General features: G+C 31.6%; 3 protein-coding genes across 3 annotated transcripts in view; all 3 read left to right on the forward strand.

The window, feature by feature from the left end:
• Positions 1–1247: 1247 nt before the first annotated feature.
• Positions 1248–27869, forward strand: part of LOC661974 (serine protease gd) — an 83493-nt gene continuing 56871 nt past the window's right edge. The window contains exons 1-8 of the mRNA XM_064358204.1: positions 1248–1404; positions 5178–5443; positions 7382–7556; positions 7612–7869; positions 9591–9815; positions 9862–10287; positions 10339–10532; positions 11344–11356. Of these exons, the coding sequence (XP_064214274.1) occupies positions 5240–5443; positions 7382–7556; positions 7612–7869; positions 9591–9815; positions 9862–10287; positions 10339–10532; positions 11344–11356 (1495 nt within the window). The 5' untranslated portion in view covers positions 1248–1404; positions 5178–5239. The remainder of the gene's footprint in view (positions 1405–5177; positions 5444–7381; positions 7557–7611; positions 7870–9590; positions 9816–9861; positions 10288–10338; positions 10533–11343; positions 11357–27869) is intronic.
• Positions 13025–19473, forward strand: LOC135266931 (cytochrome P450 4C1-like). Its single transcript, XM_064358407.1, has 7 exons — positions 13025–13406; positions 15944–16129; positions 16176–16418; positions 16467–16570; positions 16628–16696; positions 18851–19196; positions 19256–19473. Exons 1-7 carry the CDS (start codon positions 13049–13051, stop codon positions 19414–19416), a joined length of 1467 nt encoding a protein of 488 aa, XP_064214477.1. The 5' UTR covers positions 13025–13048; the 3' UTR covers positions 19417–19473.
• On the forward strand, positions 22161–26629 carry LOC661930 (cytochrome P450 349A1). Its single transcript, XM_968060.4, has 6 exons — positions 22161–22742; positions 22795–23037; positions 25751–25854; positions 25902–25970; positions 26017–26362; positions 26418–26629. The coding sequence occupies exons 1-6, from the start codon at positions 22199–22201 to the stop codon at positions 26576–26578; spliced, it is 1467 nt and encodes a 488-aa protein (XP_973153.1). The 5' UTR covers positions 22161–22198; the 3' UTR covers positions 26579–26629.

Here is a 27869-nt window from a genome sequence, read left to right on the forward strand (position 1 = left end):
AAAGATTACTACTCTTAAGGCTTATTTACAGATCTACAATTAAAAATGACCTTAGATTAAAAAAACAGAAAAACAAGTTTAACTTTATTATTTTCGTTACGTTTCATATCACAAGAAATTTAAAATTATGATTGCGTTCTGATCAACATTTTAGACGCCAAATAAAATGTACCTATGCAACCAATTATACTTCTATTTTTTGCTACAATTATTAGGGGAAGCCGGGTTATAACGGACACAGGATACACAATTAGAGGTCAATTTTTCCGGTGTCCCCTAAGTGAATGATCAGTATTTTATAACAATAGATATATTTCAATTAAAATGCTAATTATTTTGGAATATAAAAGTCAAGAATGATTTACATGCTGGGATTTATGATTGGCATTTAATAAATTTTATTGAAGTTAATTGATCATGTAAATTCCCACTTTTAACAACTTGCAGCTAACCATGAAATGCATTTTTCTTTTCATGTTATAAATTGTCATTGAAAAATTTCGAAATTTGTGCAAAAAGTAGGTTTTTTGGATTGAACTTTACAATTTATTCCAACACAGATATTTTGACAAATTGCATAAAATTACAAACTTTATCGGTTACTTGATTTTCACTTAATCTAGGAATGAATAATTTGACCAATAAAAACACAGACATTTCCTCCTAGACTAGGACACTCCCGATAATAAAACGAGCCAATGAGAAGCGCTTAAAAACTTAGCAAAATATGCTGCTTGATTATTATAAATATCAGCTAATTAACCAGATTTCGTTGTTTTAACAATTAAGACAACAAAATTTATTAATTGTGAATTAAACTAAATTGCAATTACAATAAAATTACAAAAGTATTTCTTTGAAAGAATTCGTTATTTTGCGACATAAATAAGTAAAAAAATTACTAATTTTCTTGGGTAAACTGGGGTAAATTAGACACACACAAGAAGAAATCGAGTTTTGAATGAAAAAACATGCCATTTTTTGAGTTAAATATAAAATCGTGAATATCGTGTTGCCTATGACAAGCCACCTGCTTGATTATTTTCTTAATTAATTGGTCGAGTAATTGCTCAATTTCCGTCTAATTTTCGTCACTTTTGACCCGAAATTGACCACAAACCGCTTGCAAAATGTCACCAAAATGAGTCAATCAAATTCACATAGTCGACTCGTGTGAGAAATCCCCGTTTCCGCCGCCAATGCATTGAGGATTTTCCCAAACACCCGGAATAAGTTAATGGATTGGAAGACAATACCGTTCACGCTTTTGTTATTCTTCTTTTTTATTACGAGCTGCGATGGCTCGAAAGCGTGCCAGTTTTCGGTGAGGTAGAGCTTAAAGTTGGTTTTAGTCGGCTGGTTAAATAAAGTTGAGGCTAGAAGAGACAGTTTTTGGGTGATTGGGTGAGTGAGAATCAAAAGTGTTGTCAGATCATCATTTTTATTTATATCTTCATTGTGTAATAATTAATTCAATTCAATAAATTACAAGTTGCAAGTACTACATTGAACGCATTTTAATTGCGTTCGCATTTAAATAACTAACAATTCTATAAAAAAAATACTAATGCATTATGCATTTTCAGAAAAAAAAACATTTTTTAATTAGCTGATCAATTACCAGGAGGATAATGTTTAAGCTGTATTTAACTTTAAATGCATTTTTTTTTAATATCGACGAACTTTGGATCTAATCCATTTATCACTTGATCAAACTTTAACGCTAAATAAGTCATATTTTATTCAAGAATTTTTGCTGAACTCAAAATTTTCGCTGATAAGTAGTATCAATCTAAAATGAAAATTCAAATTTTTTTTCGGTTGTTATGGCCAGTTTTAGTAAAGTAATTCTAATTCCAAGAAGAATTAAAAGATTTTTTTTTTGAAAAAACTAATCCATTGTTTTCTGATCCGCATACCTATGGAATTAAAGTTTAAATAATTGACCTTCGACTTGTTCGAATTCCGGTATCCACCTACATATTAGAATTGTTAGGTAAATTTTATTAGGTAGACAATATTTTTTCACTTTAATCTTACAGTATTTAAATACAGAAAGTCACAACTAAGAAAATCGTTATGTTAAAAATTAGAAAATAGTTATATTTCATCCAAATTTATTTCTTGTTATCAGTAATTGGAGATTTTTCGCATTGTAAAATAGTTTTTAAAATAATAGAGGCGGCAATAACCTAATATTCCCTCAACTTAAATAAAAAAAATCATATCTTCCGAAGCCGACTATTTTTCCAAATGAGATTTTGCACAATTATGTAGCTATACAATGGCTATTAGCTGCCGAAATTTCGTTCAAAAATATTAATTGCAACTTTGCGAAAAAAATTTATGTTTGGTGTAAGATGGGAAAAATCCAATTTTCCTCCAACTTCACTTCAAAAATTTATATCTTCGAAACCCAACATATTTCAGCAATGAAATTTTGTGCAGCTATAGTCCAAGATAATGTCAATTAGTTCCCAAAATATTGTTAAAAAATATTAGCTACAACAATCTAAGGAAATTTTTGTGTGAGGAGGCAATAATATAATTTTTCCTCAACTTAAATTAAAAATTTAATATCTTCCAAACCCGACTATTTTTTTAAATGAGATTTTGCACAGTTATATAACTGTACAATGGCTATTAGCTGCCAAAATTTCGTTCAAAAATATCGATTGCAACTTTGCGAAAAAAATTTATGTTTGGTATAAGATGGAAAAAATCCAATTTTCCTCCAACTTTATTTCAAAAATTTATATCTTCGAAACCCGACTTATTTCAGCAATGAAGTTTTGTGCAGTTATAGTCCAAGATAATGTCTATTAGTTCTCAAAATATTATTAAAAAGTATTAGCTACAACGATCTAAAAAAATTTTTGTATGAGGAGGCAATAATCTAATTTTCCCTCAACTTAAATTTAAAAATTCATATCTTCCGAACCTGACTATTTTTTTAAATGAGATTTTGCACAATTATGTAACTGTACAATGGCTATCACCTGCCAAAATTTCGTTCAAAACTATTGATTGCAACTTTGCGAAAAAAATTCATGTTTGGTGTAAGATGGCAAAAATCTAGTTTTCCTCCAATTTCACTTCAAAAATTTGTATCTTCGAAACCAGACTTATTTCAGCAATGAAGTTTTGTACAGTAATAGTCGGAGATAATGTCTATTAGCTCCCCAAACATTGTTAAAATATATTAGCTACAACAATCTGAGAAAATGTTTGTGTGAGGAGGCAATAATCTAATTTTACCTCAACTTAAATTGAAAAATTCATACCTTCCTAACCCTACTATTTTTTTAAATGAGATTTTGCACAGTTATATAACTGTACAATAGCTATTAGCTGCCAAAATTTCATTCAACAATATCGACTGCAACTTTGCGAAAAAAATTCATGTTTGGTATAAGATGGAAAAAATCCAATTTTCCTCCAACTTCACTTCAAAAATTTGTATCTCCGAAACCCGACTTACTTCAGCAATGGAGTTTTGTGCAGTCATAGTCCGAGATAATGTCTATTAGTTCCCAAAATATTGTTAAAAAATATTAAGTACAACAATCAGAAAAAATGTTTGTGTGAGGAGGCAATAATCGAAATTTCCCTCAACTTAAATTTAAAAATTCATATCTTCCGAACGCGACAATTTTTTTAAATGAGATTTTGCACAATTATATAACTGTACAATGGCTATTAGCTGCCAAAATTTCGTTAAAAAATATCGACTGCAACTTTGCGAAAAAAATTCATGTTTGGTGTAAGATGGCAAAAATCCAAATTTTCTCTAACTCCACTTCAAAAATTTATATCTTCGAAACCCGACTCATTCCAGCAATGAAGTTTTGTGCAGTTATAGTCCAAGATAATGTCTACTTGTTTCTAAAATATTGTTAAAAAATATTAGCTACAACAATCTTAGGAAATTTTTGTATGAGGAGGCAATAATCTAATTTTCCCTCAACTTAAATTTAAAAATTCATATCTTCCAAACCCAACTATTTTTTTAAACAAGATTTTGTACAATTATATAACAGTACAATGGCTATCACCTGCCAAAATTTCGTTTAAAATTATTGATTGCAACTTTACGAAAAAAATTCATGTTTGGTGTAAGATGGGAAAAATCCAAATTTCCTCGAACTTCACTTCAAAAATTTATATCTTCAAAACCCGACTTATTTCAGAAATGAAATTTTGTACAGTTATAGTCCAAAATAATGTCTATTAGTTCCCAAAATATTGTTAAAAAATATTAGCTACAACAACCTTTGGAAATGTTTGTGTGAGGAGACAATAATCTAATTTTCCCTCACCTTAAATTTAAAAATTCATATCGTCCAAACCCGACTATTTTTTTAAATGAGATTTTGCACAATTATATAACTGTACAATGGCTATCAGCTGCCAAAATTTCGTTTGAAAATATCGATTGCAACTTTGCGAAAAAAATTCATGTTTGGTGTAAGATGGCAAAAATCCAATTTTCCTCCAACTTCACTTCAAAAATTTATGTCTTCGAAACTCGACTCATTTCAGCAATGAAGTTTTGTACAGTTATAGTCCAAGATAATGTTTATTAGTTCCCAAAATATTGTTGAAAAATATTAGCTACAATAATCTGAAAAAATTCTAGTGGGAGGAGGCAATAATCTAATTTTCCTTCAACTTAAATTGAAAAATTCATATCTTCCGAACCCGACTATTTTTTTAAATGAGATTTTGCACAATTATATAACTGTACAATGGCTATCATCTGCCAAAAATTCGTTTAAAAATATCAATTGCAACTTTGCGAAAAAAATTCATGTTTGGTGTAAGATGGCAAAAATCTAATTTTCCTCCAACTTCACTTCAAAAATTTCTATCTTCGAAACCCGACTTATTCCAGCAATGAAATTTTGTACAGTTATAGTCCGAGATAACGTCTATTAGTTCCCAAACTATCGTTAAAAAATATTAGCTACAACAATCCAAAAAAAAATTTGTATGTGCGGAAGCAAAAATAAACGTGCTTGTGCATCCAATGCGATTTTTAAAATGTAGATAACTCTCGTGTTAATTTTATTATTCCTCCTGCTTTTGCTCATTTCAACACTTGTTCACACCCATTGTTGATATTGATTTCGGAAATCGTAAAAAACCCAACTCATTAAAACAAGCATCTTCCAAAGTTTGCTCAATCGCCGGAACCGAATGTCATCAGTGTCACCACTCAAGCATGCCCGTGTAAAAGATGCACATCTTGAGCTTCCTTCTTTGCGTCGTCACAACGAAAGCCATGGTCGTCAGACCCCAGCTGTACTCCAGCCCATGCCCAGACACCTTCCAGTACGAAATGGACCAGAATGGGCAGCTGTATGGTACTATTGGAGTCTACTCCTTCGACGAGAACATCGTCAGACTCAACGTCGAGCTGTCGGTTGGAAACCGCGTGAACGTGAGCAGATTTTCATTACTCAATGCTTTGACGAGCGTTTAATTTATTGCCAATCACACGTACAGATCGTTATGTCATCGAAAAAGTTCAAGGACGTGCTTTTGTTTAAGGAAAATAGCCAACATCCTGGTAAATCTAAGTCACGACGAATGTTAATCATCGGTCTTCGTGAATTATTTTTGTAGACACTTTAATTGAGCAAATTCTGTTTTTTTTCATGTGATGTGTAGTTTCTCAATCACACTGTATTTTGTAATTTTTTACGTTGCTCAATTTAATAATTAGGTTTTACGAAAGTGGTCTAGTAAATTTCCACGTGTCCTTACCGATTTTTGGGAGTAAAATTGTACATATTTTTTTTAAATTATATTTTGGGGCAAAAACCCTCCTAAGGTGACATGGATTTAATTTTTGATTGGAATGAGAAATAGTATTGTAACAATTTTTTGAGGGTCATTCTTTTAAATAAAATGATGTAGCAATAATAATTATTATAGTTTCACTCGACACACCTTAAATCTAGTGAGTTGCACCATTTGTCATTTGTTCTTTAGTAATTGCTTTCAATGTTCTCTTATAATTAATCTAAGAAATAAAAAATAGATTTGAGCGTTTTTTGCAAAATAAGTGAGTGTTTATTTAAAAACAAATTAAACTTTCGACCTAATTTACAGATTTTTCGGTTAATTTTTAGCACAAGATGGCGACAATTTCTGTCAAATTTGGTCTCTTTTGACTAAATTTCGAAAAATTAAACAGTTTCTGAGTCAAAAACTAGGAATTACGCAAAAAATAAGAATAAAGAACTTTTCTAACCTAAAAACAAATAAAATTCTCAGAGAAATATTATAAAAAGACGAAAATAATCATTTTCAAAATTCATTTAAAAGAAATCGACCTTTTAGTGCCTTTTTGGCAAAATAAGTGAGTGTTTATTTAAAAACAAAGTAAACTTTCGACCTAATTTACAGATTTTTCGGTCAATTTTTAGCACAAGATGGCGACAATTTTTGTCAAATTTGGTCTCTTTTGACTAAATTTCGAAAAATCAAACAGTTTCTGAGTCAAAAACTAGGAATTACGCAAAAAATAAGAATAAAGAACTTTTCTTACCTAAAAACAAATAAAATTCTCAGAGAAATATTACAAAAAGACGAAAATAATCATTTTCAAAATTCATTTAAAAAAATCGATCTTTTAGTGCGTTTTTGGCAAAATAGGTGAGTATTTATTTAAAAACAAAGTAAACTTGCGACCTAATTTACAGATTTTTCGGTCAATTTTTAGCACAAGATGGCGACAATTTCTGTCAAATTTAGTCTCTTTTGACAAAGTTTCAAAAAATGAAAAAGTTTTTGAAAGGAGGAAAATTCTGAGAAAAATACAAAATTAAAAATATTAGAAAAACAAAATTGAAAAAAAATTACAACGGCCTACTCGAAAAAACTTTTAATATTTCTTATTTCGCAAAAATATTACAAATTTAACAAATTAGATCTTATATGGAATGAAAACCCATAAAAAATACCATTCAATGATGCAATAAAATACAGGGTGTTGCCATTATTGCCATTTGTAATTTGTCATTTACAGAAAATCGTAGTAGGCGATGGAATATCGCCTACTCCGCTTTCATTAAAAAAGATGCGCCAAAGCTTGGAAATTGACTGGAGAAAAGCTGGTTCAGTTAACTTAAATGTTTCTCAAGTTTTTGTCTGTAATTCTTCCACAAATAAATTGACATAAGTCAAAAACTGTGACAGATAAGTCTATAAAACCGGGCCAATTTAGTTACGATTTCAAAAATGTAAAAAAAATTGGGGTACACTCTGTATACAAATTAAAATATTTTTAGAACGTTCAAAAAAAATCATATTAATATTTTTAATAGAAAAAAAGTTATGGAATTTTTTTAAAACTTGTCTAAATTTTTCATAGAGTTACAATGGCGAGATCCAGTTAGCCAATCCCAAAGAACTCATCTTCGACGACATCCAGCAACAAAGACCCATCAAATATAAAGTTTTCTTCCCTCGATGGGAAAACACACCACCACGAGTAACCAAAATCAGCGTCAATGGGCAAGTTGTATGTTCAGGACTGCCCATAGAAAGTAACTCAAAAAAATTTTTTTGTTTGTAAAAACCCAATTTTTTGAATTATTCCAGTGAACAATTGGGTTCGTGTCTTAACCAAAATCAACCTCGAACACACCCTGACCATCAAAGTGTCACCTCTTCGATCACAGAGCAGCCCTTTTGTACCATCACGAAATAACCCATTCCTGTCGGAAAAGGCAAATCCTTTTCAGGACACCAAAGTTGTCACGAAACCAATTCGCAACCAATTTTTGGACGAATTCCCGGCTCCAGTTAGGACCACAACAGAGAAGATTTTCAGAAGCTCAGGACCCTCCAATGAATTGTGTACGTAATTACGTCAAAAATAACGCAAAAAAAACGATTTTTTTTCTTCATTTTTGCAAATTGTAATATTTTTACTAAATTTTACTTTTGCTATACTATATTACATCATTAATTTTTACCAATTTAAAACAATTAATAAAACAAAGTCAGCATGTTTCCTTAGTTTGAACTTACTTTTTAACGAAAATTGCCTCTAATTGAAGAAAAATAGCATATAAAGTTCTGTTAAAATTTAATTCGTTGTTAAACGCGAATGGACTAATCAAATTGCTTCAATATGGTCACGTGATCAGTTAATCACGCGTTTAATTGCGGATTAAATTAATGACGTTTCTATAAACCGATTCTCAGTTAAGTAATTCTTTCGCTCTATTTTAACAATATTTTCGACACAATTTGGCAATATTTTGGTTTATTTTTATCAAAATTGTACAAAATATATGCGATTTTGAATCAAAAACTAGCCAAACTTTGGCAAAAAACTTAATTATTGGCTCAAAAAACGTGTCTCAATGCTCTAAAAAACAAAAATAACACCTTTTTCGATTTAACTCGTGGATTTTTAGATCTACTTTTGACTAAATTCTCCAAATAATTGTGCTCTTAAATAAAAAACGGCTCAAAATAAATTAGATTACTCCTAAAAAAAGCAGAACTAACAATATTTTTGACACAATTTGGCAATTTTTTGGTTTATTTTTAGCAAAATTTTGAAAAATATGTACAATTTTGGATGAATTTTTAAAAAATTTTTGCACAAACTGAATTTTTGTTCAAAAAAAGTTTTTTAATAACATTATTTTTATCCAATTCGTGGATTTTTTGATAATTTTTGACCATATTTTGAAAAATTATTTCGGACAACATTCTTCGGTTTATTTTTATCGAGATTGTACAAAAAATATGCGATTTTTAATCAAAAATTTGTCAAACTTTGGCAAATAACTGAATTATTAGCTCAAAAAACGTGTCTCAGTGTCGTAAAATACAAAAATACCACATTTTTCGATTTAATTCGTTGATTTTTAGATTACTTTTGACTAAATTCTGCAAAATATTTGCGTTTTTTGTCGAAAAATTGGTCAAAATTTATCGATTTTTAGACTAGCTAAGTAATTTTGACAAAATTTTACAGAATAATTGCGTTTTTGACAAAAAATTAGCCAAAATAAAGCTCGTAAAAGCATTACTGACAACATTGTCGACCCAATTCGGCAATTTTTCGGTTTATTTTTATCAAAATTTCGCAAAAACTCTCTCAAACTTTGACAAAAAACTGAATTATTGTCCCAAAAAAAGTGTTCAGTACTCAAAAGTGGTAAAATAACACCATTTTCGTCTCGATTCGTTGGTTATTGAACAATTTGAACAACATTTCGCAAAATAATTGCATTTTTAAGTGAAAAACTGACCAAAATAAATTTAATCACTGGCACAACTAGCTATATTTTCGAACAAATTCGGCAATTTTTTGATTAATTGTTATCAAAATTTCACTAAACATGCGTTTCTCACTGACAACGTCCGAAAAGCAGACGAAATAACGTACAGTCACGATCAAAAAGAATGACATAACAACCGGGCAGGGGTGTCATTCTTTTTGATCGTGACTGTACTTTCCGATCTATTTTTGTCAGAAAAAGGCGTTTTGATATTTTGACTTTTCTACTGATTTTGGCCGAAATTACCAAAAATAATCACGTTTCAAAAAAATTTTGTAGTTGGAGGCAACCCATTCCTCAATGGTAAGCCCACAGTACCACCAACCCAGCCCCCACCACCAGGCACGTGTGGCGTGTCAATCGTAGCAAACCCATTGGTAATCAATGGTAACACCGTTCCACGTGGTGCCTTCCCATGGCTTACTGCGATTTTTGCTGTTACCACCACCGGTCTTGAGTACAAATGTAGCGGTTCCCTGGTCTCCCAAAAGCACATAATTACCGGTAAGTCCCATGGTCCAGTACCATGATGGTACTAATTGTCCTCCAGCCGCCCATTGCGTGCAAGAAGGGCGCAAAAGGCCCCAACCCGAGCGCTTCCTCTTCGTCCTCGGCAAACTGAACATCAAGAAATGGTCGCTCAGCGAGGGCGAAAAAATGGTCGAAGCCGAGGACATCCGAATACACCCGGACTATGTCCCTTTGACGTCGGACGCGGACATAGCCGTCGTGATTCTGGCCGAGAAGATCGACTTCAGCAAGTACATCCGGCCCATATGTCTGTGGTCCGAGCCGGACGATGTGGACAAAATCGTGGGCCAAAAGGGCAAGGTAGTGGGCTGGGGCCGCGACGAGCAGGACAACTTGATGACGGCTGAGCCCAAACAGGCCGATATTCCCGTCGTGGGCCAGGAGGAGTGTCTGCGCTCGTCGGAGGCCTTCAGGTACATCACGTCGGAGAGGACCTTCTGTGCCGGTACTTGAGTTCGAGAAGTTTGGGGCAAGTTTGCTGAAAATTTTGTTTCAGGGGAGAGGAACCAAAGTGGGCCGTGCAATGGCGACAGTGGGAGTGGCTTCATTATGAAGAGGAGTGGCAGATGGGCGTTGAGGGGCGTGGTGTCGATTTCGACCTATGATCCCATTAAGCAGAGCTGCGATTTGTCCAATTACGTCGTTTTCACTGATGTTAGTAAATTTAGGGCCTGGCTGTTGGCTATCATTGTTATTTAATAGATGTATTTATTGTTTGCTGGTGTTTTTATTCCCTTATCCCTCAAAACTCACGTCAAAACCACAAAAAAACGTCTGCTAAACTTAATTTTCTGTTTGGAAATTAAATTTGTTTAAATCAAAAATTTTAATAATTTTTAGAACATTTTTTGGTAACTTCGGCCAAAATCAGTAGAAAAGTCAAAATGTCGGTTTTGCCCTTTCCTGGAGGTTTTTTTCAAAAATGCGCCAAAAATCAATAAATTAGATCGAAAAGTACAGTCACGATCAAAAAGAACGACACCCCTATCCTGCCCGGTTGGTAGGGGTGTCATTCTTTTTGATCGTGACTGTACGTTATTTCGTCTGCTTTTCGGACGTTGTCAGGGAGAAACGCAGTTGTTTGGTGAAATTTTGACAAAAATTAATCAAAAAATTGCCGAATTTGTTCGAAAATATAGCTAGCTGTGCGAGTGATTAAATTTATTTTGGTCTGTTTTTCACTTAAAAATGCAAAATGCAACGAATTGAAACGAAAATGGTGTTATTTTACCACTTTTGAGTACTGAACACTTTTTTTGGGATAATAATTCAGTTTTTTGTCAAAGTTTGAGAGAGTTTTTGCGAAATTTTGATAGAAATAAACCGAAAAATTGCCGAATGGGTCGAAAATGTTGTCAGTAATGCTTTTACAAGCTTCATTTTGGCTATTTTTTCGTGTAAAACGCAATTATTCAGTAAAATTTTGTCAAAATTACTTAGCTAATCTAAAAATCAAAAAATTTTGACCAATTTTTCAACAAAAAACGCAAATATTTTGCAGAATTTAGTCAAAAGTAATCTAAAAATCAACGAATTAAATCGAAAAATGTGGTATTTTTGTATTTTACGACACTGAGACACGTTTTTTGAGCTAATAATTCAGTTATTTGCCAAAGTTTGACAAATTTTTGATTAAAAATCGCATATTTTTTGTACAATCTCGATAAAAGTAAACCCAAGAATATTGTTGGAAATAATTTTTCAAAATATAGTCAAAAATTATCAAAAATTCCACGAATTGGATAAAAACAATGCTATTAAAAAAACTTTTTTTAAACAAAAATTCAGTTTGTGCAATAGTTTTTTAAAAATTCATCCAAAATTGTACGTACTTTTCAAAATTTCGATAAAAATAAACCAAAAAATTGCCAAATTGTGTCAAAAATATTGTTAGTCCTGCTTTTTTTACGAGTAATCAAATTTATTTCGACTAGTTTTTTATTTAAAAGCACAATTATTTTGCGAAAATTACCCAAAAATTAGTCAAAAATCAGCGAAATGGATGAGAAACGCACGTATATTAAAAAAATCCAATTAAAATAAACCAAAAATTATGTAAAAATTAATAAACTTATTAAAGATAGTGTTATATTTACCTTTTTTGAGAACAAAAAATAGTTTTTTGGTAGAGTTTTGTAAAGTTTTTTATTCAGAAACGACATATTTTGCGAAATTTCAACAAAAATGTTGTTAATTTTTTTACCAAAATTTTTTTTATTAAAATCGCAAATACTTTGCAAAATTTTGTAAAACATTAAGCAAAAATCAGCAAATTGCGTCAAAATAGTGTTATTTCTGATTTTTTGAAAAGTTTAAACAAGTTTTACAAACTTAAAAAATTTTTGCAGCCCACTGAAAAAAAAATTATATAAAAACGCACATATTTTGCAAGTTTTTTGATAAAAATAAACCCAAAAATCGCCAAAAATGTACTTAATATTTTTCAGTGAAAAAATGTCCTAAATAATAACTAAAAAAATCGTTGAATTAGATTGAAATTGGTGTTAAAATTTTCAAAAATTATAAATTTTTTTCAAAAAAAAAATTGCAAACTCACAAAATTTGCTCAAAAATTTGGAGCGCTAAACACGTTTTTTTTTCATTTGAATAAACAGTGTAGATAAATGATTAAAAAAATAAAAGAACTTTGTGTCAACTTTTATTTTACAAAACTTGTAACAAATGTACAAAAAAACAAAAACCTTTAAACTCACTTAAAAAACAGTTAATAGTTTCCCTAAACTAACATTTGCTTTATAAGTTATAAAAAACGAGGACAGCAAAAAAAATATTAATAATAAATAAATTAAAAATTAACATAAAATTTAGTTGACACATTTTCAACCTCAAGGCACGCTAATTTAAACGACCAGAACACGCAAAACAAAACAAAATAAGTAAAAGAAAATGCTAGTTAACGCTAATTACCACAAACCACGACAATTCAACCTCAATTTCAAACAAAAATTTACAAATTTCCTCAAATTATTAAATTTAAATTCGGCCTTTTTTGACCTAAACCTTGACTATTATGCACTTCCTGCGCCCACTGGGTCAAGTTCACCGTCTTCGCCTGACATTTTCGTCAGCCGATCCGAGGTAAATCCCCTTCTAGTCACACGCTTGCCCAAGAGAGAAAGGTGTGTAACGAAATTTTGTAATAACACGAATATTACACTGAATTCAGTTGAATTTCAAATATTATCATGTACGTTTTAGTTGGCGTGTGCACAGTGTTTCTCCTGTGGTGCCTTCACTTCCACTGGAAAAGATGGCGGCTTTTCCGGATGTCCTGGCACGTGCCAGGACCAAAAAATGTGCCCCTGCTGGGCGCAAGTTACCTGTTTTTGGGCAAAAGCGCGCCAGAAATTGCCGAACGGTTCATAAAAATATTCGAACAGTATCCGGACTTGGCCAAGTTCTGGATGGCAGAGGAACTTTTTTACACTGTAACGAAGCCCGAATATTTGGAGGTGATTTTGAACCACCCTGGAGCCTTGGAAAAAATGGATATGTACAAGTACATGATTCCAACGATTGGAAATGGTCTAGTTTCAGGCCCAGGTTCGTTCGTAAATTAAAAAAAACACAAAAAAAACACAAAACATACAAAAAAAACACAAAAAAATACAAAAAAACACAAAAGAACAAAACAATACACAAAAAAACACACAAGAAATTCATAAAAACGCAAAAAAACACAAAAGAACACGAAAAAATACACAAAAAAACACACAAAAAATTCGAAATAAAGCAAAAAAAACACAAAAAACACAAAAGAACACGCAAAAAAAACACAAAAAAAACACAAAAAATACAAAAAACACAAAAAAATCGAAAAAAACGCAAAAAAAAACACAAAAAATGCACAAAAAAACACACACAAAATTCGAAAAAAACGCAAAAAAAACTCAAAAAAACACAAAAAAACACAAAAAACACAAAATTCAAAAAAACGCAAAAAACACAAAAAAAGTACACGAAAAAACACAGAAAAAACAAAAAAATACAAAAAAACACAAAAAAACACAAAAGAACACGAAAAAATACACAAAAAAAAATCACAAAATATTCTAAAAAACGCAAAAAAACACAAAAGCACACAAAAAAATGCACAAAAAAACACACACAAAATTCGAAATAACGCAAAAAAAACACAAAAAACACAATAGAACACGAAAAAAACACAAAAAAATACAAAAAACCACAAAAAACCACGAAAAAATACACATAAAAACACACAAAAAATTCAAAAAAACACAAAAAACAAAAGAATACGAAAAAAACACAAAAAATACAAAAAAACACAAAAGAACACAAAAAAATACACAAAAAAAAACACAAATAAATCGAAAAAACGCAAAAAAAAACACAAAAGAACACGAAAAAATACAAACAACAAATTCGAAAAAACGCAAAAAAACACAAAAAACAAAAGAACACGAAAAAATACAAACAACAAATTAAAAAAAACGCAAAAAAAAACACAAAAAAACAAAAGAACACGAAAAAAAACACAGAAAAAACAAAAAAATACAAAAAAACACAAAAGAACACGAAAAAATACACAAAAAAAACACAAAAAAATCGAAAAAAAACGCAAAAAAAACACAAAAAAATGCACAAAAAAACACACACAAAATTCGAAAAAACGCAAAAAAAACTCAAAAAAACACGAAAAAATACACAAAAAAACACACACAAAATTCGAAATAACGCAAAAAAAACACAAAAGAACACAAAAAAAACACAACAAAAACACAAAATAATACAAAAAACACAAAAAACACTAAAAAATACACACAAAAACACACAAAAAATTCGAAAAAACACAAAAAAAACAAAAGAACACCAAAAAATACACAAAAAAAACACAAAAAAATCGAAAAAAACGCAAAAAAACAGAAAAGAACACGCAAAAATACACAAAAAAAACACAAAACAATTCGAAAAAAACGCAAAAAAACCAAAAAGAACACGGAAAAATACACAAAAAACACACACAAAAAATTTGAAAAAAACGCAAAAAAAAACTCAAAAAACACAAAAAAACACGAAAAACTACAAAAGATACAAAAAAACACGAAAAGCACAAAAGAACACGAAAAAATACACAAAAAAATCGAAAAAAACGCAAAAAAAACACAAAGAACACAAAAAAATACACAAAAACACACACAAAATTTTCGAAAAAAACACAAAAAAACACGCAAAAACACAAAAAATTCGAAAAAACGCAAAAAAAAACAGAAAAAAAACAAGAAAAAATACACAAAAAACACACAAAAAAATTGAAAAAACGAAAAAAAACTCAAAATACACAAAAAAACACGGAAAAAAAACAAACAAAACACAGCAAATACAAAAAACACAAAAAGCACAAAAGAACACGAACAAATACACAAAAAACAGACAAAATTTGAAAAAACACAAAAAACTAAAAAAAACACAAAAGAACACGAAAAAATACACAAAAAAACACACAAAAAAATTTAAAAAACGCAAAAAAACACAAAAGAACACGAAAAAATACACAAAAAAACACACAAAATTCGAAAAAAACACAAAAAACTAAAAAAATACAAAAAACACAAAAGAACACGAAGAAATACACAAAAAAACACACAAAAAATTCAAAAGAACACGAAAAAATACACAAAAAAACACACAAAAAAATTCGAAAAAACGCAAAAAAAAACAGAAAAGGACACAAAAAATACACAAAAAAACACACAATAAATTCAAAAAAACGCAAAAAACACAAAACAACACAAAAAACACAAAAAAGCACAAAAAACACAGAAAAATACCAAAAAACACATAAAACACAAAAGAACACGAAAAAATACACAAAAAAACACACAAAAAATTCGAAAAAAACGCAAAAAAAAACACAAAAGGACACAAAAAATACACAAAAAAACACACAATAAATTCAAAAAAAACGCAAAAAACACAAAACAACACAAAAAACACAAAAAAAGCACAAAAAAACACAGAAAAATACAAAAAAACACATAAAACACAAAAGAACACGAAAAAATACACAAAAAAACACACACAAAATTTGAAGAAACAAAAAAAAACAATAATTGTTGTAGTAAAAATTTGGAAGAAACACAGACGAATTATAGTGCCGACGCTAAACCAGTCGATTTTGAACACTTTCCCGCAAATTATTTGCCAACAGTGCGACATTTTGTTGGAAATACTCGAAAAAAAGTGCGACAAAGGCGAAATAGATCACTACAAGTTTGTGACAAACTTTGCAGTGGATGTTGTTAGTGGTGAGTTATTTTTTTGTATTTTTTTTTTTTTTAGTTTTTTGATCAGAAACCATTTTTGGGGTTCCCCTGAACGCGCAAATCACGGACGCCAATTACAGTCGCACCTTTGACAAGATAATGGAAGTGGTTTTTATGCGAATTTTCCGCGTGGATTATCACTCGGATTTTCTCTTCTCCTGGACGAAAGAATACAAGGCGGAGCAGGAAAATGTGAAGCTGGTTAAGGAGACAACGCGTGATTTGATCGAGCGGAAAAAGGAGCAAATTACGTGTCAATTAGAAGTCGAAGGTTTGTGTGATTGGTTTATTTCTGATTCTAGCAGAATTCTGGTTGTAGAGGAGAAAAAACGGCCGTTTCTTGACGTCCTTGTTGGGAAATATTTGAATGAGGAACTGAGTTATCAGGAATTGGAGGATGAAGTTAGCACGTTTCTCTTGGCTGTAATTTTTTGTCATTTCTTCGGTAGTTTTTATTTGTAAAAATTGTGTCTATTCCAGGGTTCTGACACGAATGCGACGGCGGGTTGTTTCGTTTTGACGCTTTTAGGGATGCATCAAGACGTTCAGGTATTGAAATCGCAATTACTCTAATTTTTATTTTTTTTATTTTCGCAATTACGGCAAAACTATTCGAAAACGTGGAGCTATTTTAATTCTATTGTGTGTAAATTGATCCGGGGAATCGATTGGTATCGAGAAAATTGCCAAATTCCGAGAAGTTTTGTAGTTATGAATTTTTTTAAATGTTAGCTATTTTTGCCTTGATTTGCAATTTTCTCGAAAACTAATGGTCGGAGAACAATGATCTTTTTTGCAAAAAATAGATAATTTGAAGAGCTTTCTAACGATAATACACTTTATGGAGTTATCTCTAACAGTTCCAGAGTTATTGCTCGATAAATGTTTCGGGTACCGGAAATCGGCCAAAATCGCGACAAAAATTGAAAAAATCAAACATTAAAAAATCGAACATATAGACTTTTTGTGGACTTTTAACAACTTTTGTGGGATGTAAAGGCACATATAAGTTCAAAAAACTATGATAGAACGAATTAAAAAAAAATAATTTTTTCACTTTCTTGGAGGTAGGTGTATTTCTCAGGAAATTTTAGCAAAAAAAATCAAAATTTTAAATCTCGTGGAAAGTTGGTAATAATACAGAAAATGAGCCGCTGAATCCAATGGAACAAACCGCATGGCTCTACGACTCTTAGTTTTTGAGTTATAAATTTTTTTGTTGAATAAAATTTTCCACTATGACAAATGACTACCCTAAATTTAGGCAAAAAATTTAAAATTTTTAATTCCTGTGAAAAATTGATATAATATGTAAAATGAGCCGTAGAATTCAATGGAACAAACCGCAGTGCTCTACGGCTTTTAGTTTTTTTTTTATGAATTTTTTTTTTAGTCGAAAAAATAGATAAAATTAAGCGCTATCAGATGGATTTTTGTTTGTTGCTCTAAGTCTTTTAGTTTCCGAGAAAAACGCAAAAAAAGGTTTCCATTTTCCACTTTTTTTCAATTTTCAATCGCCAATTACGGCGAAACTATTAGAGTTATCGAGAAACGGAAAAATGGAGAATAACCGGAATAAAAAACTCTACAAAATGGCATAGGACTCAAGGCGATATCTCGCAAAAAAATTTTCAATTTTCAAACGCCGATTACGGCCAAACTAAAAGAGTTAGGGAAAAACGGTTTTTTAGATCGGAAAGAGCACATCAAAATCTATAAGATAGAATCGGTTTTATTTGATTTAGAGACACTTTAAAAATTGACCGATTTTAAGGGGGGGGTGTCAACTTTTTTTTATTTTTTTTTATTTTTCCAATTACGACTAAACTATTCGAAAAAGTGGAACTGTTTTGATCCTTACCTATGCAAAATGATCCGGGGAATCGATTGGCATCGAGAAAATTGCCAAATTCCGAATAGTTTTTTAGTTATGAATTTTTTAAAATTTTACCAATTTTTGCATTTGTCTCCAATTTGCTCGAAAACTATTAGTCGACGAACACTAATTTTTTTTGAAAAAGATAGATAATTTAAAGAGCTTTCCAACGATAATACACTTCATGGGGTTATCTCTGGTAGTTCCGGAGCTATTGCTCGACAAAAGTTCCGGGTACCCAAAATCGACAAAAACTGCAACGAAAATTGAAAAAATCAAACATCTAAAAATCGAACATATGGACTTTTTGTGGACTAAAAACAACTTTTGTGGGTTGTTAAGACATAAAGAAGTCCATAAAAATATACTAAAGTGAGTTTAAAAAAAAATTTTTTTTTTCATGACTTTGAAGGTAAAATTTCCTCAGGAAATTTTAAGGCAAAAAATTTTAAATTTTTAATTCTTGTGAAAAATTGATATAATATGTAAAATGAGCCGTAGAATTCAATGGAACAAACCGCAGTGCTCTACGACTTTTAGTTTTTTTTAATGAATTTTTTTAGTGAAAAACTTTGATCGCCTCTGTAGCCGGAACCGTTGCCCGGAGCGGCTCCGGGTTTAGTCGAAAAAATAGCTAAAATTAAGCGCTATCAGATGGTTTTTTGTTCGTTGCTCTAAGTCTTATAGTTTCCGAAAAAAAGGCAAAAAAAATTTCCATTTTCACTTTTTTTCAATTTTTGACCGCCGATTACGACGAAACTATTAAAGTTATCAAATTTCGAAAAAAAACAACCTTTTCATTGATCTATTTTTAATTATTTGCTTAGGAAAAACTCTACGAAGAAATAATCGAAGTTCTGGGCCCCGAAAAATACCCAACCCTTGACGATTTACCAAAACTAAAATACACAGAACGTGTGATTAAAGAAACGCTTCGGTTATTCCCCGGAGCTCCGTTCATTGCAAGAATAGCATCAGACGACATTGATTTAGGTGATTATGTGATTCCCCGAGGTTCAAATATAGCCGTAGGTTACGTCCATTTGCACAGAAGTGAAAAATACTGGGAAGAGCCTTTAAAATTTAATCCTGAGCGCTTTTTGCCCGAAAACGTGGCAAAGAGACACCCGTACACGTGGTTGCCTTTCTCAGGCGGGCTAAGGAATTGTGTCGGTAATACAGACAACTGCGACGAGAAAAACACTGTTAACGAGTCACTTGATTGGTTTCAGGCGGAAAATTTGGAATGATGGTCATGAAAATAATGATAAGCATGATTATACGAAAATTTAGGGTGAAAAGTTCGGTCAAGAGTGTTGGAGATATTGAATTGACGGCAAATATTGTTTTGAAGCCCAAAAATGGGTTCAGATTGGCCTTTACCTTGCGTTAAGCAATTCAGTACAATTGTCTTATTTAAAATATATAATAAAATTCTTTTTTTATTTTTTTTTGGTTTTTATTATTTTCTTCACATTTTATTTCCTGTTCTTTTTCTTCAGTATTTTTCCTGCAGTTTTTGTAAATTTTTGCAATAAAATGAAAGTAAAAATTTTTCCAAATCAAACTCTAGTTTTTTTAACTTCCTTTTGGTTTTTGTTATTTCCTTCATGTTTTATTTCGGCTAAACTATTCGAAAAAGTGGAACTATTTTGATCCATACCTATGCAAAATGACCCGGGGAATCGATTGGCACCGAGAAAATTGCCAAATTCCCAATAGTTTTTTAGTTATGAATTTTTTAAAATTTTACCAATTTTTGCATTTGTCTCCAATTTGCTCGAAAACTATTAGTCGGAAAACAATAATTTTTTTTGAAAAAGATAGATAATTTAAAGAGCTTTCCAACGATAATAAACTTCATAGGGTTATCTCTGATAGTTCCGGAGCTATTGCTCGACAAATGTTCCGGGTACCCAAAATCGACAAAAACTGCGACGAAAATTGAAAAAATCAAACAACAAAAAATCGAACATATGGACTTTTTGTGGACTAAAAACAACTTTTGTGGGTTGTTAAGACATAAAGAAGTCCATAAAAATTTGCTGTGCTGGAGTGAATTTAAAAAAAAATTTTTTTTCATCACTTTGAAGGTAAGTGTAGGTACAAATTTATTACTCAGGAAATTTGAGCAAAAAAATTGAAAATTTTAAATCTCATGAAAAGTTGGTATAATACAGAAAAAAGCCGCTGAATCCAATGGAACAAACTGCGTTGCTCTACGACTTTTAGTTTTCGAGTTATGAATTTTTTTATTGAATAAAATTTTCCACTATGACAAATGGCTACCCTAAATTTAGGCAAAAAATTTTAAATTTTTAATTCCTGTGAAAAATTGATATAATATGTAAAATGAGCCGTAGAATTCAATGGAACAAACCGCAGTTCTCTACGGCTTTTAGTTTTTTTTTTAAGAATTTTTTTAGTGAAAAACTTTGATCGCCTCTGTAGCCGGAACCGTTGCCCGGAACGGCTCCGGGTTTGGTCGAAAAAATAGATAAAATTAAGCGCTATCAGATAGTTTTTTGTTCGTTGCTCTAAGTCTTACAGTTTCCGAGAAAAACGCAAAAAAAGGTTTCCATTTTCACTTTTTTTCAATTTTCAACCGCCAATTACGGCGAAACTATTAGAGTCATCAAGAAACGGAAAAATGGAGGATAACCGGAATAAAAAACTCTACAAAATGGCATAGGACTCAAGGCGATATCTCGCAAAAAAATTTTCAATTTTCAAACGCCGATTACGGCCAAACTAAAAGAGTTAGGAGAAAACGCTTTTTTAGATCGGAAAGAGCACATCAAAATCTATAAGATAGAATCGGTTTCATTTGATTTAGAGACACTTTAAAAATTGACCGATTTTAAGGGGGGGGGTGTTAACTTTTTTTTAATTTTTTTGATTTTCTTATTTATGGCTAAACTATTCGAAAAAGTGGAACTATTTTGATCCAAACCTATGCAAAATGATCCGGGGAATCGATTGGCATCGAGAAAAATGCCAAATTCCCAATAGTTTTTTAGTTATGAATTTTTTAAAATTTTACCAATTTTTGCATTTGTCTCCAATTTGCTCGAAAACTATTAGTCGGAGAACAATAATTTTTTTTGAAAAAGATAGATAATTTAAAGAGCTTTCCAACGATAATACACTTCATGGGGTTATCTCTGATAGTTCCGGAGCTATTGCTCGACAAAAGTTCCGGGTACCCAAAATCGACAAAAACTTCGACGAAAATTGAAAAAATCAAACATCAAAAAATCGAACATATGAACTTTTTGTGGACTAAAAACAACTTTTGTGGGTTGTTAAGACATAAAGAAGTCCATAAAAATTTGCTGGAGTGAATTTAAAAAAAATTTTTTTTTCATCACTTTGAAGGTAAGTGTAGGTACAAATTTATTACTCAGGTAATTTGAGCAAAAAAAATGATAATTTTAAATCTCGTGAAAAGTTGGTATAATACAGAAAAAAAGCCGCTGAATCCAATGGAACAAACCGCGTTGCTCTACGACTTTTAGTTTTCGAGTTATGAATTTTTTTATTGAATTCTTATTTTTTTTCATTTATTTGTTGAGAGGTTTAAGTGCAAATAAATAACGACAACTTACTACCTTTATTGTCAGAAATAATAAAACTTAAACAACAATCCTAGATGTAGTTGTACAAATAAATACTTGATCGATTTTTCAGATTCGGCATGAAAAATGCAAATTCTTGAACTAGATTGAAAGTGATTCAAGTTAAGGTCAAGTTGGCTGCATTAACCGTAATTTTCTCGTGTCCTTGAATATTGCCAATGATTATTAATCTCGTTACCGACCACTGATTTTTTCTCCATTTTCATTTGAATAATAAAATTTCATACAAAATAATTGGCTTCTGGGAAAGAGATTGTCATGCACACATCACGTGATAGGTACACAGTGACGGAAAAAGCCCATCTGGTACTTCACCTGTTCCGAAAAATGCACTTTCTGTTTTTTATCACTCCTGCGCTTTTTTTCAACTCATCAAAATCCCACCCATCAAGGCCTTACCATTGGGTTCTCCTCCGGAGGTGTGTCTGCCCATTGCACAATTCCCGTGGTAAAATTGCATAATACTGAAAGGAACTGAAAGGATAAAACCATGGTTGTGTCCAACAAGGGCAGTTTGCCGCGTTCTTTCCTACCATCATGTTCCTGCTCCTCGTTTTCCTCAGTCTGTGCTTCATCTGGTGCCTGCAGTTCCACTGGAAGCGCTTCCGGCTGTACAAACTCTCCCGGAAAATTCCGGGCCCGCTCAACCTGCCTCTAATCGGCTGCGCCCACCTCTTCTTCACCGGAAACGCGGCCGAAATCGCCAAACGCTTCATGCAAATGTTCGACGACTACCCGGACTTGGCCAAAGCGTGGATGGGCCCGGAGTTGTACTACCTCATCACCAAACCGGAGTATCTGGAGGTGGTCCTGAACCACAACGCGACACTCGAGAAAATGGACCTTTACAAGTTCATCCGGCCCATTGTGGGCGATGGGCTGATCTCGAGTCCGGTCAAAGTGTGGAAGAGGCACCGGAAAATCATCGCTCCGACTTTCAACCAAAAGGTCTTGAACGAATTTCCGGGCGTGATTTGTGAGCAAGTGAATTTTTTGATCGAGTTGCTGCGTAAAGAGTGTGATAAGGGGGAGATTGACCATTGTAGGTATGTAACAAATTGTGCCATTGATATTGTTGGTGGTGAGTCTGTAAAATTGGGGTGAATGCGTCCAGACTGGAATTTTCCTTACAGAGACGATTTTTGGAGTCTCGATTGGGGCGCAAACTGGGGGCAAGTCATACAGTCTTATTTTTGATAAGTGGATGGAGGTTGTTTTTATGAGGATTTTTCGACTGGATTATCAATTCGAGTGGATTTTTTCATGGACGAAGGCCAGTAAAATACAGGAGGAGGTTAAAAGGATTATTCACACCATGACGAGAGATATAATTGAGAAGAAAAAGGAACAAATTGGGTGTCAATTGGAGGCTGATGGTAATAAAATATTTATTAATTATTAATTGTAAATGTTTAGAAAACAACTAAATCACATAATAAATCAAATTTTGACTTTGGGTAAATTAGTTTAAATTAGTGCAGTGTTCAAAAATGATTGTTCATCACGTTACCGAGAAATGCAAAAAGTGAGAAAAGCTAAATCAAAAATTTGAATTTGAATTCGACTTGAACAATCATTTTTGAACACATTGTATAAATTTAAAGCATGCAAAAGAGAGTCAATATATATTTTTCTGAAGCTTTTTGATCAAAATTTAAAGCAAAGTTATAGTTACTTCAAAACGATTTACTTGTATTTTAATTATTATACCAAGTAGTACGACTGGCACTTGTACTAAACAGCCCCCAAAAAATATATGAAATCAGATTCAGACGGAATAGTAAGTTTATTGTGAGTAAAACATGACTGTGTAATCGCCAATGTTCCAAAACAAACAATAATAAAGCTATAAGCTTGGGAAAATTGACCCTTTTTTATAATATTGAGAAAATGTTGGGCGATTTTGACGAAATCAAAACGCAATACCAAGTCCTTCTTCAGCAAAAAATGATCGCATTGTTGCGATTACGACCAAAGGCATAATTTTTAAGCTACAAGGTTTGAAATTTTGAAAGCATACCCAAAAAAAGAGTCAATATACATTTTTCTAAAGCTTTTTCAACCAAAATTAATGCAAAGTTACAGTTATTTCAAAACAATTCAGTTGTATTTTAAGTTATTATTCCAAGTAATACGTCTGGCACTTGTACTAAACAGCCCGCAAGAATATATAAAAGCAAATCGAGACAAAATAGTACGTTTATTGAGAGTAAAATATGACTATGTAATCGCCAATGTTCCAAAACAAACAACAATAAAGTTATAAGTTTGGGAAAATTGACCCTTTTTTATAATATTGAGAAAATGTTGAGCGATTTTGACGAAATCAAGACGCAATACCAAATCCTTCTTCAGCACAAAATGATCGCATTGTTGCGATTACGACCAAAGACATCATTTCTGAGCTACAAGCCTTGGAATTTTGAAAGCATACACAAAAAAAGGTCAATATACATTTTTCCGAAGATTTTTAAACTAAAATTAAGGCAAAGTTATGGTTATATCAAAACAATTCACATGTATTTTAAGTTATTATACCAATTAGTACATCTAGTACTTGTACTAAACAGCCCCCAAGAATATATAAAAGCAAACCGAGACGGAATGGTAAGTTTATTGTGAGTAAAACATGACTGTAGTCGCCAATGTTCCAAAACAAACAATAATAAAGTTATAAGCTTGGGAAAATTTACCCTTTTTATGATATTTAAAAAATGTTGGGCAATTTTGACGAAATCAAGACGCAATACCAAGGTCTTCTTCAGCAAAAAGTAATCGCATTGTTGCGATTACGAACAAAGGCACCAATTCTAAGCAACAAGCTTTGGAATTTTGAAAGCATACACAAAAAAAGAGTCAATATACATTTTTCCGAAGCTTTTTGGACAAAAATTAAAGCAAAGTTATAGTTATTTCAAAACAATTCAGTTGGATTTTAAGTTATTATACCAAGTAGTACGTCTGGTACTTGTACTAAACAGCCCCCAAGAATATATGAAAGCAAATCTAGACGGAATAGTAAGTTTATTGTGAGTAAAACATGACTGTGTAATCGCCAATGTTCCAAAACAAACAACAATAAAGTTATAAGCTTGGAAAAATTGACCCTTTTTTTGATATTGAAAAAATGTTGGGCGATTTTGACGAAATCAAAACGCAATACCAAGTCCTTCTTTAGCACAAAATAATCGCATTGTTGCGATTACGACCAAAGTCACCATTCCTGAGCTACAAGCTTTAGAATTTTAAAAGCATGCAAAAAAAAAATCAATATCTATTTTTTTAAAGCCTTTTGACCAAAAATTTAAGCAAAGTTATAGTTATCTTCAAACGATTTAGTTGTATTTTAAGTTATTATACCAAGTAGTACGTCTGATACTTGTACTAAACAGCCCCTAAAAATATATAAAAGCAAATCTAGACGGAATAGTAAGTCTATTGTGAGTAAAATATGACTATGTAATCGCCAATGTTTCAAAACAAACAATAATGAAGTTATAAGCTTAGGAAAATTGACCCTTTTTTCTAAAATAGAAAAAATGTTGGGCGATTTTGATGCAATCAAGACGCAATATCAAGTCCATCTTCAGCAAAAAATTATCGCATTGTTGCGATTACGACCAAAGGCACCATTCCTGAGCTACAAGCTTTAGAATTTTAAAAGCATGCAAAAAAAAGAATCAATATCCATTTTTTTAAAACCTTTTGAACAAAAATTTAAGCAAAGTTATAGTTATTTCCAAATGATTTAGTTGTATTTTAAGTTATTATACCACGTAATACGTCTGGTACTTGTACTAAACAGCCCCCAAGAATACATAAAAGCAAACCTAGACGGAATAGTAAGTTTATTGTGAGTAAAACATGACTGTGTAATCGCCAATGTTCCAAAACAAACAATAATGAAGTTATAAGCTTAGGAAAATTGACCCTTTTTTATGATATTGAAAAAATGTTGAGCGATTTTGACGAAATCAAGACGCAATACCAAGTCCTTCTTCAGCAAAAAATGATCGCATTGTTGCGAATACGGACAAAGGCATAATTTCTGAGTTATAAGCTTTTTTAACTGTTTAATTAATTTTTCAGACGAAAAAAAGAAGCCATTCCTGAACCTCTTGGTCGAGAAACACCTCAACAACGAACTAACCCTCCAGGAACTCGAAGACGAAGTCAACACCTTCCTCCTGGCTGTAAATCCCCCACTTTCTAATTCCAAAACTCAAAAAAATCATTTCAGGGATCTGACACAAACGCAACTTCTGGTTCCTTCATTTTGACACTTCTTGGAATGCACCAAGACGTTCAAGTAACTGTCTTATTAATTAAAACCGCCATAAAATCGACTTTTCCAGGACAAACTTTACGAAGAAGTGTCGAAAATTCTCGGCCCCGAACGTCCACCAACCCTTGACGATCTACCAAAACTCAAATACACCGAACGCGTAATCAAAGAATCACTTCGGGTGTTTCCGGGCGCTCCGTTCGTGGCTCGTGTGGTTGAGGAAGACGTAAATTTGGGTGACGTCATTGTGCCAAAAGGCGCAAATATTGGTTTGGGTTATTTGCATTTACATCGGAGTGAAAAATACTGGAAAGAACCGCTAAAATTCGACCCGGATCGGTTTTTGCCGGAAAATTCCATAAACCGGCATCCGTACACGTGGTTGCCTTTTTCCGGGGGTTCCCGCAATTGCATAGGTGACTTGATTTTTCCCCCAGAAGATTTAAAAACGTGACTGTTTTTTTTTTGTAGGTTGGAAGTATGGAATGATGGTTATGAAAATAATGACAGCGATGGTTATACGAAAATTTCGGGTGAAAAGTTCAATCAAATCGATTGGAGACATTGAATTGACGGCAAATGTTGTTCTAAAGCCCAAAAATGGGTTCAGGTTGGCCTTCGAGATGCGTTAGTTGTTTTTTTGTTGTATTTGTTGTTGAAATAATAGATAAGAACCAAACTTTTTTTGCTTTTTTTACTTCCGTCTTGTATTTTTGGGTCCTAATTACTTAAAAAACTATTTTTTTAATTAAAGTAATTAATAATTTTAATAAAGAATATTATTAGGAGGAAATTAATAATAAAGTATTGCGTTGGCACGCAGATTACGTAAGTATGCAAAATTTCAGTACATTCGGACAACAGGAACCTTCTCAAATTTAGATCGAAAAATATGAGAAATATGAGTGATTAAAAAACACTCCTCAAATCTTCAATAAAAATAATAATATAAAATAATAACAAACAAAAACAAAATAATAAGTTATCTCTTTCAAGATAAGGTAAAAACAAAAAAAAAATTTAATTTTTTTTTCTAATTTCGTTCTCTTATTTTTTTTAAATACTTTTTTTATCAAACACACTAAACAAAATCTTGATTCTTATTATTGTATTAGATTAAATAGTTTCGTACTCATTTTTGCTTCAAGTGAGTCATTTTTTGGTGTTTAATAAATAATTCATAGAACAAAATGAATAGAAAATGATATTCTTTTGTGCCAAGTTTTTCATTCTTTGAGTGACGTAAATGAATGAATTAACCAGAAAATTTTCAAGGTAAAATCAAAATAATAAAAAAAATATTTAAGTCAAAATAACAAAAAATAATAATAAAATAATTAAAAAAAAATAATTTTTTTTTTGAACACTCTAAGAAATATGGTAAATTTGCTACACAAATCACATATCAATAAAAAGCTTATAAAAAATGCTATCACTACGTCTAACGAAATACAGGGTGTTCCATTAAAAGTGAGTTATTCAACTTTTTGCGTTTTGGCACACCCTGTACATTATTTTCGTGTTTCAAGTAAAAGTCGAGTATTTCCTAAAACTACAAAATATTCTAAATTTTTCTGTTGCAAATTTGCTGAAAAATATTGATAGGCGACTTTGCAGCGATTTTTCAAAAATTGGTCTTTTCTATAGCGAAAAGTTGAATAATTCCGAAACGTAAAGAGATAGACACATAATAGTTTATATAAAGTTTTATTATTTTTTTGCGTAGAATCCAATTATGTAAAAATATATAGGGTGTTCCGATTAAAAAAACATAACTTTGGTTCACCATCCTGTATACAACACCCTGTGTATGATAAAAATATCTTTAGTTTGTGGACTTTAAGTCAGTCTATCGGATAATAAAAACAAAATGGTAATATTTCAAATAGCAAAAAAGTTATAGACCGATTACACACCCCTGGG

Source organism: Tribolium castaneum, chromosome 8, assembly GCF_031307605.1.
Source record: "Tribolium castaneum strain GA2 chromosome 8, icTriCast1.1, whole genome shotgun sequence".
In the NCBI taxonomy this organism is placed as follows: domain Eukaryota; kingdom Metazoa; phylum Arthropoda; class Insecta; order Coleoptera; family Tenebrionidae; genus Tribolium; species Tribolium castaneum.

What these genes read in the sequence shown, in the direction of transcription:
- LOC135266931 (XM_064358407.1), top strand. Translation starts at nt 13,049, where the DNA reads ATGTACGTTTTAGTTGGCGTGTGCACAGTGTTTCTCCTGTGGTGCCTT. An exon ending in TGGTCTAGTTTCAGGCCCAG is followed by an intron (nt 13,407 to 15,943) that starts GTTCGTTCGTAA and finishes TAATTGTTGTAG; the next exon opens with TAAAAATTTGGAAGAAACAC. An exon ending in TGCAGTGGATGTTGTTAGTG is followed by an intron (nt 16,130 to 16,175) that starts GTGAGTTATTTT and finishes TTTTTTGATCAG; the next exon opens with AAACCATTTTTGGGGTTCCC.
- LOC661930 (XM_968060.4), top strand. Translation starts at nt 22,199, where the DNA reads ATGTTCCTGCTCCTCGTTTTCCTCAGTCTGTGCTTCATCTGGTGCCTG. An exon ending in GTGTCAATTGGAGGCTGATG is followed by an intron (nt 23,038 to 25,750) that starts GTAATAAAATAT and finishes TTAATTTTTCAG; the next exon opens with ACGAAAAAAAGAAGCCATTC. An exon ending in GAATGCACCAAGACGTTCAA is followed by an intron (nt 25,971 to 26,016) that starts GTAACTGTCTTA and finishes CGACTTTTCCAG; the next exon opens with GACAAACTTTACGAAGAAGT.